General features: G+C 33.6%; 1 protein-coding gene across 1 annotated transcript in view; it reads left to right on the forward strand.

Moving 5' to 3' along the window:
- MMP16 (matrix metallopeptidase 16) overlaps positions 1–15512 on the forward strand; it is a 171494-nt gene that overhangs the window by 91468 nt on the left and 64514 nt on the right. The window contains exon 4 of the mRNA XM_032690884.1: positions 8212–8516. Coding sequence (XP_032546775.1) covers positions 8212–8516 — 305 coding nt within the window. The remainder of the gene's footprint in view (positions 1–8211; positions 8517–15512) is intronic.

Genomic DNA, 15512 nt, shown 5'->3' on the forward strand with positions numbered 1-15512 from the left:
ACCTCTGTATAAATCTTGAGTAGCAGTTTGCACAGTGTGCCTACTGTCAAAACTGAGCTTTGCGGGTGAAAGTTAGATGGAAACTTTCAAGATGCACTTGCTAGAGCTCTGTCAACCAAAGAAAGTGTCATGTATATAATATAAAATTCATAATTTGTCAGCAAACCAAGGATTCCAATACAGCCTGTTGGAAAATTTACACAGCCTCATCATGGATTCCTGTAATACCTAACAGGGGTAAGTTCTGAGGGATAAAATAGTTTTCAAGTTCTTTAATTGGTTCCATTATTCATGAACCCATGCAAATATTAAATTTTAAGTTCATAAGCTCTAATGGTCATATAGACTGCTCTTCATACCATGGTGAAAAGATAGTTTCATTAGTAACTCCTTGTCAATACTATGGCTTATGACTGAATTGGAGAATTCTGTTTAAGACATTACACACTGATATAACATCAAACAGTAGAGAACTGACTGCCCTGAGATTGGTATGTTGAATTGCCTGGAATCCTTTTTTGTTAATGTAAATGCAATGCATAGTTGGTTTGAATAAGAATGCCCATCTACAGCACTTTACATTTATCTGCATTTTAGAATTTAAGTGTAGTGTGTGTACACATGAGGAGTCATGCATCACCATCTACTAATATGTGTAGTTTTCTGTCTTTCTGATTTGTACAGAGTCTGATTCTCTATTTCATTACAGAATTTTTTACAACAGTCTAAATCCTACCACTTATATATCTTCTATACTGTCACCTAGGACCTTCATCAAAATAACAAACAAGGGTACCCAGTATTAAACTAAGTGGCAACTATCTAGTAATCTTTCTCACTTTGAAGAATTTACAGCAGTTCCCTACCTCCTGCCTTCCCTCTTCAAAAATGTTCACTCTCTTACTTTGATAAGATCTCCAGTCAACCAGAGCTTTGAAGTGAATGTCTGTATTTTTTGCAGTGAATTACAGTCCAAAAGACATTTCAAGTAGAACCCCCAAATTTGATTAGAATAAAAAAAAAATAAGATTGATCTTTCTGAATTAGAAAGTAACTCAAAGCAAATAAGGACAAAAAAAACCCTAAAATTCTTTACATGCTTCTCCTCACCAATTCCCTGCTTCAGGCTTAATACTTATTAAATGAATGACAGTTTAACTTGCTTTGTTTCCTAAAATGTTAATCATATCTCTAATGTCACTTATCTGCTCCATTTTGCTCGGTGTCACTTCTCAGTCTTTCTATAACCTGCAGGTTTCCTACATTCTGTGCCTTCCTGACCAGAACTCTGTAGTCTGAAGTGTACCTGATAAGCAAGTTTAGTAATTCCTCCACAGAAGGGGCAACTTCTCCCTCATTTCTGTGTGTTCTGCATCTTACAATTTTCTGGAAATGAAAACCAAAACCCCACAACAAACGTCATCAAAAGCAAACTCACCACTGCCCCACCACCCTAGAACTTTTCTCTGTTTTCAACATGTAAATTTTCAAGCCGAAACACTTTCACAACATTTCAAGATAGAGCTTCAAAGAAGCAACTTAAAATTATAATTATAATTTACATTAATTATGTCTCTTTTTTGACCACATATTACACTTTAAACATTAATTATATCCTTTCAACCACATATTAAATTTTGGACTCAGGTGATATTTATTCTTAGAAAGCAATGTGTGCACAGTGAGTACTAAAATGCAGATTTCCAGTATTGGGAATATCAGTGTGGAATGGACATTGTGCTGCATTAACTATACTTTCTTTCCCTCAGGGAATGAAGCTTTCTGTTTATTTGGACTGGTGTATAGGATATTTGTTAGACTTTCTGTTTCTAATGAAGTTACACAGCTAACTGTATCTTTTCTGCCTGGTATAGTTCATGGCAGTATACCTTGTAAACATTATTAGTATGTATGTCATATACTAAGCTGACTTTTACAAGGAGAGAAACAGAAAGTAAGTATTTGAAACTTTTTACCAGGCAGAGGAGTACAGGAGTGAAGGAGGATGTCTAGAGTACATGAAAATTATAACTCCATCACAGAAAAAACTAGAGATCTTAATGATATAATCTTAATATTTCCTTAGTGTTTTAGGCTGCGTGACTTTATACAACAATCTCTGAACATTGTATAAAATCAGAGAAGAAATTTATGAAAGCTGTTAAAGGATTTGTTTTAAATTGTTTATTTTTTTAAATTTTCTTCAAGGGAATATTTACAAAGACACATAATTCTCAAAAATATAATTACCTTCTCTTTTGCAGGGAAGTAAGTAATCCAGTAAATTAAAGAAGGAGCAACAATGTGTATCAATAAAGCAACCACTTTTGTAAAAATAGAATGTAAATGTTTATATGTCCTTTTTAGACAAAGAATTATTGAATATGAACCCTCTTCATCAGAATTCTGGGCATACTATTCATAATTTTAACTCCGGCATTCAGTCATTTGTCAACTGCTTGGATTATTCAATCTTTAAAACACCTTTGCAAATAAAATTTGAGAATGCTTTCTAAAAATTCAAGCTTTGCCTTGAATTCTAGCCATTACTTAGAACTCATAATGATGTAAAATAAAACAATAGCTTAGAAGTCATTCTTATTTATTTTTTCTGTCTTGAGGAAGAAAAAAAAAACAAATTTAATTGATAAGCAATATGTAATAATTTAATTGGTGCGGGAAATTTAGGTGTAGATAGTTAATAGCTTCATCCCAAAACCACAATAAATAATTTAATATTTCTCTTCTGAGGACAGTGGATCAAGCCCCAGATTAATGTCTTTTTCCTTTTACAAGTTAGATGCATCCCGAATTTCATCTTTGACGAACATGAAAGATTTGGGCAGGTCTAACTTTATACTGTTCAGATAAATGAATTAATGCTACCTGGGAGCTTTGGTATGCAATGAAGAGTTTAATCTAGTTTGTTAGTAATAGACCATGTAATTTCAGTGGTCTAAATGGTCCATATTGTGTAGAATACGAAAGAGAATTTTTTCTTGGATATTTGAAATCCACACTGAAAAGTAAGGAAACATTGGATAAAGAAAAAACTTTGAAAAACTGTTGATTCAAAGAAGCAACAAGGTTTTTGAGTTTACTACTAAAGAGTTATATTTAGAAAACATTCCATGCTTATGTTGCATTTCATTGATTTTAGATTACTTAGCAGTAAATTATGATATGAGATTACTTAAAACATCTTTTTTATAAAAGCATTTATCTATCATGTATTTTGCTAATCTTGGTTTGGTATCTTGGAAATCTCATCTTTGTCACATCTCATCTCCTTGTAATGAATGTTGAGGAGAATATTATCCATGAAAATGAAAAGGCAGGATTACTATAAATTCTTTACAGCATGGAAGCAGTAGGTTGACTTTCAATGTGGCCACAGAAAATCAAAAGTAATAGTTCTGATTTAGGTTTGATCAAAGTGAGCAGGAGCTATATGAACCAGGATAACGTTCTTAGTTTATAGCTACAAACAATTAGCAAACTGAGACTGGAAAGAAGTTGAAGCTATGAAAACCCACATCAGTGAGAGAATAATGAAACAATTTGATAGAAAGTATTTCTAGAGAAATGATGGCACAAAATGAAATATGTCTTTGACCAGAGATAATCTCTTAATTTCAATAAAACTAACAGTGAGATAAAAAAGAAAGTTATTTAAATTTATGGTATGTTTCAATTCATTTTACTTTAACTGTTTCATATTAAGTAAGATATAGTCAGATCTATAACTGACTTCAAACAGTTTTCGAACTGCATCTTCCTACCCACTCAGTTGAATTTCCTGATTTTCCATCTTGTGTGCCCTCTGCTTCTTTAGAATGGGGTTTCTAATACGTGATTTTCCTCCAAGAAAATCTTGGAATGTTTGAGAGAAATGGCATTGTAAAATGTTTTCCTCATTAATATTTGATTTATATACTTATGTTGGAAAAAATTTAAAATATCACCTTGCATCATTATATGACCTAATAATTCTAAAAGCACTCATTAGTATCCAGTCTAACCAGCACAACAAGGTAGCAAGATATGGCTAATCTTGTACTCTGGATTTGATGGACTAAGGAACACAGAACCAATTTAAAACCAGTATTTACTGTATTCAGGGGAGAATAGAAGTTTCAAAGTCAATAGGCCATGAAGAAGTCTGTCACTTAGTTATTACGATTCTTGTGGAGGCCATTACTGCTAAGGTAAGCTTAATAATAAGCTTTATGCATTTTGAGCTTTGTCTAGCCTTACCTCTTGGATCTAGTTTGGGTCAGAAGGTTTGATTTTACGTACAGAATTGTACCAATTTACATAAAAATATAATAGGCTGTTCTAATGACAGCTCAGCAAGGAAAAAAGGAAATAGTGAAGTTTAATGGCAAATATGTACTACTTAATGTACTGTATTTAAATTTCAGATGACTGATTTTACACAGTCAAGTGAGGTATATCCTGACAGTCTTGCAAGGCTTCTGTTGCAGCCAAAAATGTTTCTCTGAAACATGGAAAATTTTTTTTTAAGGATATCTTGGGGAAGACGGGGGAAGGGAAGGAAAACCCAAAGCTTTTCTTAAATCAATAGGACTCAAAATTTCAGAATAACACTCTGCAAAACAAGACTCTTCAGGCATTGCTAGAAATAGAATATCAGTGGTAAAATATTGTGTAAGATATAAAAGCTATAATGTCTAAAGAGACTATCAGATTGAAAACCATGCAAAAATAGCAATAATAACCACAAAAAAAGCGTAATCAATTTATACTTGGCTGTGATTCTTTAAGAACAAACAGCTCTCGACATTTATACAAAGTATACTCCATTTATTAGTTTGTAAAAAATTACATAAATGTTTCATCTTATGGATCATCTTTTGTTTATTAAAAGACTTTCCCTTTGAAAATAATTCTATGTTCTTCAACCTCTTTATAAAGTTGCACTACCAGTCTGTTCAAGGTCAGGTTTGGATCTTTCTCTTGTTTGAATCTCTTTTCCATGGAATGATCACTAAATTTAAGAGATTAAGACATAGTTACAGCTATTTCAGGTGACTGCTAACTTAAAGATGTAGAGCTAAATGTAATAGGAAAAGGGCTCATATGAGACTTTAATTGCTATTGCAGTGATAGGTCTAAACTGAAGTCTTTTAAAAGATGAAACCTAGTATCTCTGATGATTGATAGACTGTATAAATTGACCTTACTGTACTTCCCCTTTGGAGGTTGTATGGTCAGCACCATCATTAAAATGGACAATTATTTTCTGGAAATACCCTTATGTTGGAATAACTACTGATTTATTTAATTTGTCTTAGAAGCAAGATTTTTCAGTGCAGTGTTACCCACTTCAGAATGATGATTTGGAAGTCGGAAATCTCTCTAGTTTTAATACAGAAAGTATGCTTTGAAAAATATTGCTTTACAATGAATCTTGAGATGTGGGGTGCTATTTCAAAAGTAATTCAATAGATGAAACCCATGGAAAATGTCTTCTATTGCAGGTAGTCAGCTCTAGTTTGTGTGTGTGAAACTGGCACAATGGCTCAATTTTTCATTTGTAATCAATGACTAACACTTAATTATATACACTGAAAATGGAAAAAATATAAAACGATAAGTTTTAAAGTGTGAGACAAACCCTTTTAGACCAATTAATTAATCAATTTACCATCAATACAAAACTCTAATATGTTTTTATACATTTCCTCATTTTACATATAACAGCATAAGTCTATCCTTTGTTCTGTTTACTTAGCACCAAAGTGTGACTTTGGCCAATTACTAAGATTCCTAAATAAAAAAAAATTAAAACAAAAAGCAAACTGTATATTTCAAATGAACTTTTCCTACACCAATATTTCAGTTTTGCTACACATATTCTGTTTTCTACGAGAACCTGTTGATTCATTTGTTGTATTCATTATACATAGCAAATGACAGAGGCTTTAATCATTCAATGAACTGTGCTTAAGGCAATACATGTGCCTTAGAGAGCACATAGCAGGATTGACTAAAGCCCATTTGCCAACCTTATAAGTGATATTCTTAGTATAGCAACAGGTGAACTGTTATGCTTTTGGTAGTGGCAGTATAAATGTGCCATTGTGATGTGTTTTGATTTAGTGTCACATGACAGTTAGGTTGTAAAGTGCTGTACTTTCTCAAGGGGCACATTTTGAACTTAGCAAGTTTATGAACTTGCTAATTAAAACATCTCAAAAAAATTAATTCACGAAGGAGGGAACTTTCAGAGTGGAATTCTGCAAGGGCTGATAGTTGGTCCAGTACATCCAATATTTTTTTAATCATATGAAAAGCAAGGCAATGCTGATCATAAAATTACTGATGAGCAAATAATTATGAAAAAGCATCATACAAAGCGCTTTAAATCACATGGCATTTACATGATGTAGGGTAAGGTCATGCCTACACATTATAGGACTTTTTCTCTCTGACAGTGAGATCTGTACTTTGTAGTTCTGACAGAGTCAGTTTTAAAAGAACATTGAAAAATTGGAGTGAGTTCAATAAAAATCACAGAAAACATTTAACAGACTGGAGAAAATGTCTTATAACAAGAGATTTAAAGAGTTCAAAATTTAATTTCTTAGAGACAACAAAAAGGTAATGATTTTGCAGTGCAGAAATGTTTTTTAAATGTCTTTTTATAAGAGGGGAAAATGTTCTCAAAGTCATGTATATGAAAGAGAAAGGCAGAATAAAACCCAGTGTTACAAGCCAGGCAAAAAAAGGAATAGGCATGAGTATGTAATGATTGGTTAAATCATCTTTGGAACAAAAGATGCTTTGGAAAGCAGGGGATTCTCTACAAGGTACTATTTTATAATCCATGTTGGTATCTCTTTGGAACAAAAATACAAACTAAAAAGAAATAATGCTTTGGTTAGACTAATATTATTGTACTCAATACAGTAGTATTTTTGAATGGAAGTAAAAATATGTAACTTTATGTTTTCGACATGAACCTATGAACAAAATGTGGTATAAGTGAAGTAAAAATCTATAAAATTAGACTTGAAATATTTGTTTCTATTTGTATAAATATAAATTCCATATCATTAGGCACATGGAATGCGCCAAACGAATCAATCATTTAAAGTTTATTCATGAGGGTATAAATATTCTCCTTTAGCATGCCATTCTGAGTAAACTTACACAAATCTTACATATACTCTAAACCCATGTAATTTCTGCAATTTGTGCTGGACATTCAGTCAAGCACATGTCAAATGAACAAGGAGCATCTGATTGCATGAGTTTCAATCAGACACAAACCTAACAGAATGGCCATATGAATTGAGTGCAAATGATAGAGAAAATTGGATAGGTCTGAAATTGATTATTGACATTCTCTTCTTGAATTCCATAATGGAAATAAGAAAGATTTTTTTAAAAAAAAAAGATTATTCCATTATAATTTAGAAATAACTATGCTAGTAAACTGAACTTCAGTTCTGATGGGTTTTTACCTTTCTCTTATGTGTGTCATTTAAGGAAGTAATGAAGACTGAAATTTCTGTTTAAATGCACATTTTTGTATTACCACATAATTCTTCTATAAAATTATTTGTCTGATGTGTTATACAGTTTTATAAAAGATTTAGAGATGTAATCAGATCATAAAAGGACATCTTAGCCTGTACTGAAGTCAAAAGGCTTTGTTTCTGATAAGAAATTATCTATCCAATGACAAATGCAAGAAGGCTTTGTGAATACTGGTTGGTGGTCACAGTATGGAGCTCTGCTTTTGTTAATGAACTCACTAAGAAATGAAAATTTCATTTAACTGAAAACATTTTTCTTTTGATCAGAAAGGACATGCCATTCTTTATGTGATGGATTTTAATTGTGGTCCAGGAGGTAAACAGTCAGTGGTTGATTAATCTGGTTATACCACTGTTAAGAATTTTTCATTTAAAAATATTTTTAATCTCCTAAAAATAAAATTTTTGTACTGCTGGGAGTAAGCTAGCTAACATAGAATAAGTTCTAGCGTAAAGGACTATGCAGATTGACACCGTAATTTTGCACCAGCTTGTTCAAAAGTACTCTTCTTAAAGCATATAATACCAGACTAGCACATTTTATTAAAAGCACAGAACTTATAATAATTAGGGGTAAATGTATGTTAGGAGTGTCACGACTCTGTTAAATTTAATCTGTGTAATGTTTCTCTGTTTCTTTCAGCATAAAGAACGTCACTCCAAAAGTCGGTGATGCTGAAACTCGTAAAGCCATTCGCCGTGCCTTCGATGTGTGGCAGAATGTAACTCCCTTAACATTTGAAGAAGTTCCTTATATTGAATTAGAAAATGGCAAGAGAGACGTGGATATTACTATCATTTTTGCATCAGGTTTTCATGGAGACAGTTCTCCCTTTGATGGGGAGGGAGGATTTTTGGCTCATGCATATTTCCCTGGGCCAGGAATTGGGGGAGACACTCATTTTGACTCAGATGAGCCATGGACTCTGGGAAATCCCAATCATGATGGTAAGAGAAGATTTAAGTTTAAACAAATAAATGGCGTGACTTTTTAGCTAACAGAGCTACTGCCATGCTACCCTGTCCCTAAAGACACATAGTTTTCTTTTGGAAATTCACATTACTTTAGAAATATCTTCAGTTGATTGGTGTCTTTGGATCTGAGGCAGAAGAGTATCTGTATAAATGTAATGCAGTACGAAAACGTGTTTTTCTTGAAAAACACTGAATTCTTGTTAGGAACATTTGTGTTCATTCAGTTGAATGTTTGCATAAACTACTTTCATTTTGACATTTATTGCCATATCGATCTTATTTAGGTTTAGGGAAAATGTGGAATATTCTTTGGCAGTGATATGAGAGGTTAAGAACAACTGTGGCTACCCACCAATACAGTACATATCAGTGTACATAAAACCTAGTCTTCAGTTTTTATTTATGATGTTACAGTGGCAGCATTTAAAGGCAAGTCTTAAAGATACCATTCCAAGAGTAGAACTAGTGTTTCCCAAAAACTTTTGAACGTCCTTTGGAATTGTTGATTCGAACAAGTCCAATTTACTTAAATTGTACATTCCCCATGGTCAAATAATTGACTGCATAGTGCAGTTAACATACCTGAAATTTGCCAAATCAAGATTAAATATACTCTTTAAAGTTACTCTTCACAGAAATATAATCTGGTGCTTGCTGAGCTCCAAGTTGATGTGACTAAACTAGTGCCTTTATCTAGGAATCTCGATTTAAAACTAGCCTTTGCATCTCTGTAGAACAGTATGAAAGAAGAGTTTTTCTGTATACATATTCTGTGTTTGATGCTGTGACAGGTTTTGGTTCCAAACAACTTCAGTGGTCCTATTAGATCTCTCTAAGCCTGTTACATAGAGTTTGTGAGAGTCTCTTCAGCAAACAATGGCACACCAAGAAGATGCAGAGATGCACAAATATGATGTTTCTGTCATAGGAAAGATGATAGAGATTACAAGAATTATGGAACTGTTGTATTTCAATGTTACACTGAGTTTGTGAATGACAAGAGGATTTGTCTTATTCCTTTCCCTCTCTCACCTGAGATCTTCCAAGTAAAATTCAGAGCTTTTTATGTAGCAGGATTTGTAGCTTGGAGTTTGCAACAAAGCTTTAATTTAATATTTCAGGAGTATAAATACAGTATTGTGACTATTCCAATGGTGCAGTGTTTCTGCTGTGCCAGAGTCAGTTGTGGAATGGGTTCAGGAAGCTTTTTTCTTGTGAACCAAGCCCTAGATTCTTACTGAAGCAAAATCTGTGGTATTGCACAGGTCATATTTGCCCTCTTCACACTTTTAGCTCAAAGGAGCACCAGTGGCAATCTTCTGTTTGTGCAGTTCAGGTACATAGTCACAATTGCAAGGGTAAATTAAGGTGCCTTTATGAGCCTCAGTTGGAGACCAACACTGCACATAATATTTTGTGGTTTTGGAGTTATTACTTCAAGCACTCAGGAAAATCTACCAGTATGTGTACACTGAAGTCAGGATATCAATTTAAATTGTGATAACTCTTTTGGAGCAGTTCCACATATGGATACTTGGTATGAAAGTGAGTGAACTTCTGGCTATCTCATTCTCCTTTGAGTTAAATAATTTTTATAGTGCAAAAGAGCACTCATGTCTTTATATGCCTTTTGAGTTGAGTTTTGTACAGCAGTTTTCAAAAGATATTTTTTGTATTAATGAATTTAAGATATCTTGAATGAAAAAATCAAGTGAAAGTAAAATGATACTATCTCTAAGACTGTTCTTTTATGTATCTTAGAACATTGAACTTTTATAATAAAAAGTTTTTATGAAGGTTTAGCATGAAGGTTTAATATGTATCATTGGAAATTTTTTTCTTCAAATTTAATAAGTTATGTACTTTGGTGTTCTAATATACTTTTTTCAGGGACACATATTCCTGTTAGAATGGAATATTTACAGTACAAAGCTGGAAGATTTGGCAATATACGCGATAGTTAAAATAAACATTTTAGCAATGCAAGTTCTCTAAAGAATTTTGGCAACCCTTAGTTTCATTGTTGAAATGGTATGAACTGTGAATTGTAGGTCATAGCTATTGTCCAAAGAAAAGTCTCTTGTCATTGTAACTCTAGAAATAGAAATATATGTGCATTTGATCTGTATATGCCTGTTTAACTGATTTGTGACTTCCAGTTATCAGGTAGGCCAGGTTTATCTTACTGTGTTGTTTAGGAATCCTGAAGGATCATCCAGAATTTTTTTTTTTTTATGCCTGGACAAAATTTCCAGGTGGAAAAAAAAGACAAGTATGCCATTTGGGATTGACAGGAAAGAAAGACTTACAGCTCTCTTAGGCTTCATATCATTTTGAGCTGAGTCTCAGAGCACTGAAAAGCAGAAGTTTGAAAAATATATTTATGATCTTAGCTATGAGTCATTTTTCCCAGGTGAGTGTCATTTTCTTTTAAGATTCATTGCTCCAGTAGTCCAATAGTCACCTTCATGTAGTTTTATTTGAAATCCAGTAGAATGGGAAAAAGATTTGGTGATATTTTTTTTTTTGTTTTTAAATTAACTCTCACCTCAAAAGGCTGATTTTCTCTGATTCCTCTTCTAGTATTCTAGAGGTTTTAAAGCACAGAGCAACTTGGTTATTTAGCAGAAAGAACGCAAAAATAAGACCCTCTTGAAAAGTTTTAGCCTCATTCTCCACCTTGTACTAGACTAATGAAAATGATTTATGTGCTGTCTACCTCAGACAACTTCTTGAGGTGCTTTCATAAACTGTTGTCCTTTTTAAAATAATTTTCATTATAAATAAGGAATCATATATAAAGTCAATATTCTGAGTATAGTTAATTTCTACAGTAATTTATCCTGACTTGCAGGATACTTCAGGGTTTTGTTGATTTGGTGTTTTATTTCTTATCATGTGTGGTTGATTTCCTTGTGTTGTCCTTGTGTTTAATAATATTCTAGACTGAAAGGACAGTTGCAACAGAAATACATTATCAGCACAGTGTGTTGCTGCTTTCCTTTGTTCTCACTTCAGTGGCATGTTGTCTTATCAAACATGTCCTAGGAAGAGATCTGTACTCCTCCCTTGTTCTGAAGAATGAATAAGGCTTTTGTAGGAGTAAAGACTAATGGGGCTGTTACTCAGGAAAAAACCTCCTGTCATACAATTTTATACTTGCAGACTTTCTACAGTGATATATTTCTTTGCTTTCATAATACCCTGTAAGCAGAGTACAGCCGGTACCTCAATTCCAGCTGAGCTGTGGAGGTCTTTTCTCCGAATTTCCATCCATAGTGCTGCAGATGATGCTACAAGTATTGGCCAGAAGGAAGGACAAGAGACTTATCATCACAGGAAAGCAGTGGAAACCAGGACAGAATTTGTTTTGGTAGGGAATGAGGGAGATACTGGAGGATAAAATGTTCTTGGGGTTTTTTTGCATGGTCGGGAAATTGTATTCTTCAAATACTTTGTACAAAGTGTATGCGTTGGTCTGTAGGTTTCCTTCAGTCAGCTGTCGTGTTCCTCTTGTTCTTTTGTGACAACTACTTTTCAAATTGTTCTGTTGGAGTAGACCTTTTCAGTAAAGTACAGTAGGCTCCACTTCCTTTATGATCTGCCTATCTAGACTTCAGTGTGAGATGACAACCTTAGGTTTGTAAATTATTTGGAACAGGATAGTTACTTCATATGGAGTATCTTGTGCTCCTAGGTAGTCTCAGTTAAAACTCAGGTTATTCTGGTAACACTTGGCAACTATAGTAGAAGAAGAAACAGTGTTCAGGAATAGCAAATCAGAATGGCTAGAGTTGTTACAGGAAAATGTTTCATTAAATGTATACTTAAAAATTTAAAAATGGAAAGGAATAAACAGGAGATGAAAATCAAGTTACATAAATAACTATCTGAAAAATCGATACATTAAGAAAAACTTTAAATTCTTGTTTTCTTCTGAACTTAACAACTGCAAAGAAAAAGAAGTGAAGAAAAAGGAAAAGGAAGAAATCTTAATATGCCAGTCTTGAGGCTAGAGAAAGATTTCCTTGTTCCCATGACTCCAATCCATTTAGGTGATATATATTTTTCATATATCATTTTTTTAATTCAAATTTTATGGACAATGAATGATGTCACTAAATCCAGAAAAGGACAATTACTTCTTCCTAAGAGTGGCAGTACTTTGGTGACATTTTATTATCAAAAACCTCAACAGAAGTCTTTTTCAAATATTTTCTTCAATGACAATATTTCAAATCACTGTGATGAAGTTCAAAGTCACTGCCAGGAAGGGGCTGGGATAGCTACTGTCTCTATAAATTTTCTAGTAGCTTGCAGAAAAATCCTTTCCTTAGCCCTGTCTTTCTGTATCAAAACTGAAAGGGGCATTCTTATTAGCCTTAGTGCATTGGTTTATCAAAATTGATTTCACATTTGTCTGGCTACATGCACTTAAGTTGGTTTAAACCTCTTTAAAGCAGATATTTTTTCTGGGAAATTACTGAGTGCATCTAAACCTGTTTAAGGGAGCGTTATACCAGTTTAAATTGAGAGTGCACTACTTTTAACTAGATTAATTTAAGATTGACCTACTTGCCTCAAGTGCAGTTTTTCAAAGCAGGGTAAAATTCAGAAGTAGTGCTTGAGGAAAACAGGGATTTCTTGGGAGCTTAGTTTTCAAGCACCTTAGATATGATACCTAACGTACCAATTACTGGATAAAATGTGACCATAGAAATATGTCTTCCAGCAGCAGAAAATATTTGGCAAAAACTAAATTTCAGTTCTCTGTAGATAAACACGGCAGATCAGTAGTGGCAATTTGATACTTTTATCTTCATATCATATCTGCAAGGGAAATAGAAGTCAAAGTAACGTACGTGATTTTTTTACCTCTGTAGCAAATTTACCAAGGCAGTTACTGTAGCATACTGAAATTCTTCAGAAAACAGTTCTTCCATCAAAGAACCTACAGTAGATAATAACAAGTGAAACTCCATTACAGAAGTAATAAATGGTTTTAGTGTACAGTAACATTTAAATGTAAGGAGAATATTACTGCAAAGTGCTTGCATACATGTGGAATATTTGTAACTTGTGTATACATAAAACTGCATCTTTGGAAAAACAAACCCAAAAATTCAGGAATTCATGGAGGGTTTTTGTTAACTGTCCAGCATTCAAAAATTATTCAAGTTTGCAGGCAATAAAAAGAAAACAAACAAGCAAACCTGTCACTTTGTACCATGCCATTTGTAGGTTGCCAAGTAAAAGCTTCTTGGACCTGATGCAAATACAGTATCTAGTGTAATGTACTTGGACTCTAGTTAGTGCATAGATTGTGCTGTGGGCACTGTGCTGGCAGCCAAGAAAAATTTATGAAAATCCTGATCTCTGAACTGCATAGATCAACTTGTAGTAAATTTCTTTTGGCTGCCAGCGTGGTTGACACAGTGCAGGAGATATATGCTGCTGGAAATGTGAACCAGTGGAGTTGTGAAAACCATCTCCTAAGGGAGCTCTGTCTCGAACTGTCCTCATGTCAAATGCTATGGTTAGGTATAAAGGAAGCCAAGCATTTCAGGTCAAAGAAGGTCTGTATTACAATATTAACATGACTTTAGTTTGATAAAGCATAATGCTCTTACTTAATTGATTATGTGTGTTTTTAATAAGCACTTAACAATATCAAATTTGATCTGTAATCAAGAAGTGTTATCCTAGTTCTGTACTAGGATAAATATGTAAAAGATTAATATTTTATTTGATTTTTTGTATTGTATTTTACTTGTGTATGTACTTGTAAACAAGAGTTGCAAACATGGTTTCAGATCAAAGACTATCCCACAAAATATCCTATCTCCAGTTAATGACTATTAACAGATACATAAGGAAGAGAATAAGAACAGGCCAAACATATGGCAACAAAACCCCAGCATATTCCCTCTTAGCTTTCAATAGTCTGTGTCTCATTGAATTTCTGAGGCACAAGCCATATTTTTGTGTTTAATAGCCTATGAGGGATTTCCTTTCATGAATTGGTGTAATCTCTTTTTGAACTCATGCAAGCATTTGGTATCCACAACATCCTATGACAATATGTCCTATAGTTTAAGCAGATGTGAAATACTACTTCTTTCTGAATTTTGAACCTGACATTGATAAATTCATTTTAAGCAGATGGATGTTCATATTGTGAGAAAGTAATTTTCTAATAATTTTATCTATTCCATTGTATTTTATGTGTCATATCTTGTTTCCAGGATAACGAGACCGAGCCTGTTGAGTTGTAGCTTTGTTTATACGTAAGGAGGCACAACTTCTATTTTAAATTTGAACTATTTAAGTGCAATATTATAACATTACATAATGATGAAGATGCCAGGATAATATTTAGAAGAACTGTGCAAGTCACAGGCAAATGGAATATTGATTGATTCTCATAATTTCAGTAGTTTCCCTGATGTCCAATTTAATTCAGGAGTCAATTAACACAGACAATACTTTCTGTCACTAAAATGCAAGGCTTTCACTATTTAAAAAGCAAACGAGTCTTTCCCTGTCAGTAAGTGCATGCTGTGGTGATAGAATTAAAAAGGGTCATTCTGTCCTCAAACTTCCCAAACCTTCCATGGATTATACTTGCTTGGTGTGCATGTACCCACCTGTCCCATATACGGTCACTCCAAGATCTTACCTAAAAGGGTAACTCTTAGATATTCAGTGTCTGATGGATAAAATGTATCCTTGAAAATATGGTCATGGTATGCAAAGCTGTGCTTGAGAATAGAAAAATCCCTTTCAGTTATTGAAGAGATGGGAAATTATTTAAAAAAACAAACAAAAAATTAAGGGCCCTAGCTGCTTGTGAGGACTCAGCCATTGGACATAGAAATATGCAGATAGGAGAAGAGAATCTGTCTGCTGGACTGCACCTACTGGCTGGAAGCCAGATGATGGAAAGTGTTAACTGTTGGCAAGGTAATG

This window comes from Chiroxiphia lanceolata, chromosome 1 (genome assembly GCF_009829145.1).
Source record: "Chiroxiphia lanceolata isolate bChiLan1 chromosome 1, bChiLan1.pri, whole genome shotgun sequence".
Taxonomy (NCBI): Eukaryota; Metazoa; Chordata; class Aves; order Passeriformes; family Pipridae; genus Chiroxiphia; species Chiroxiphia lanceolata.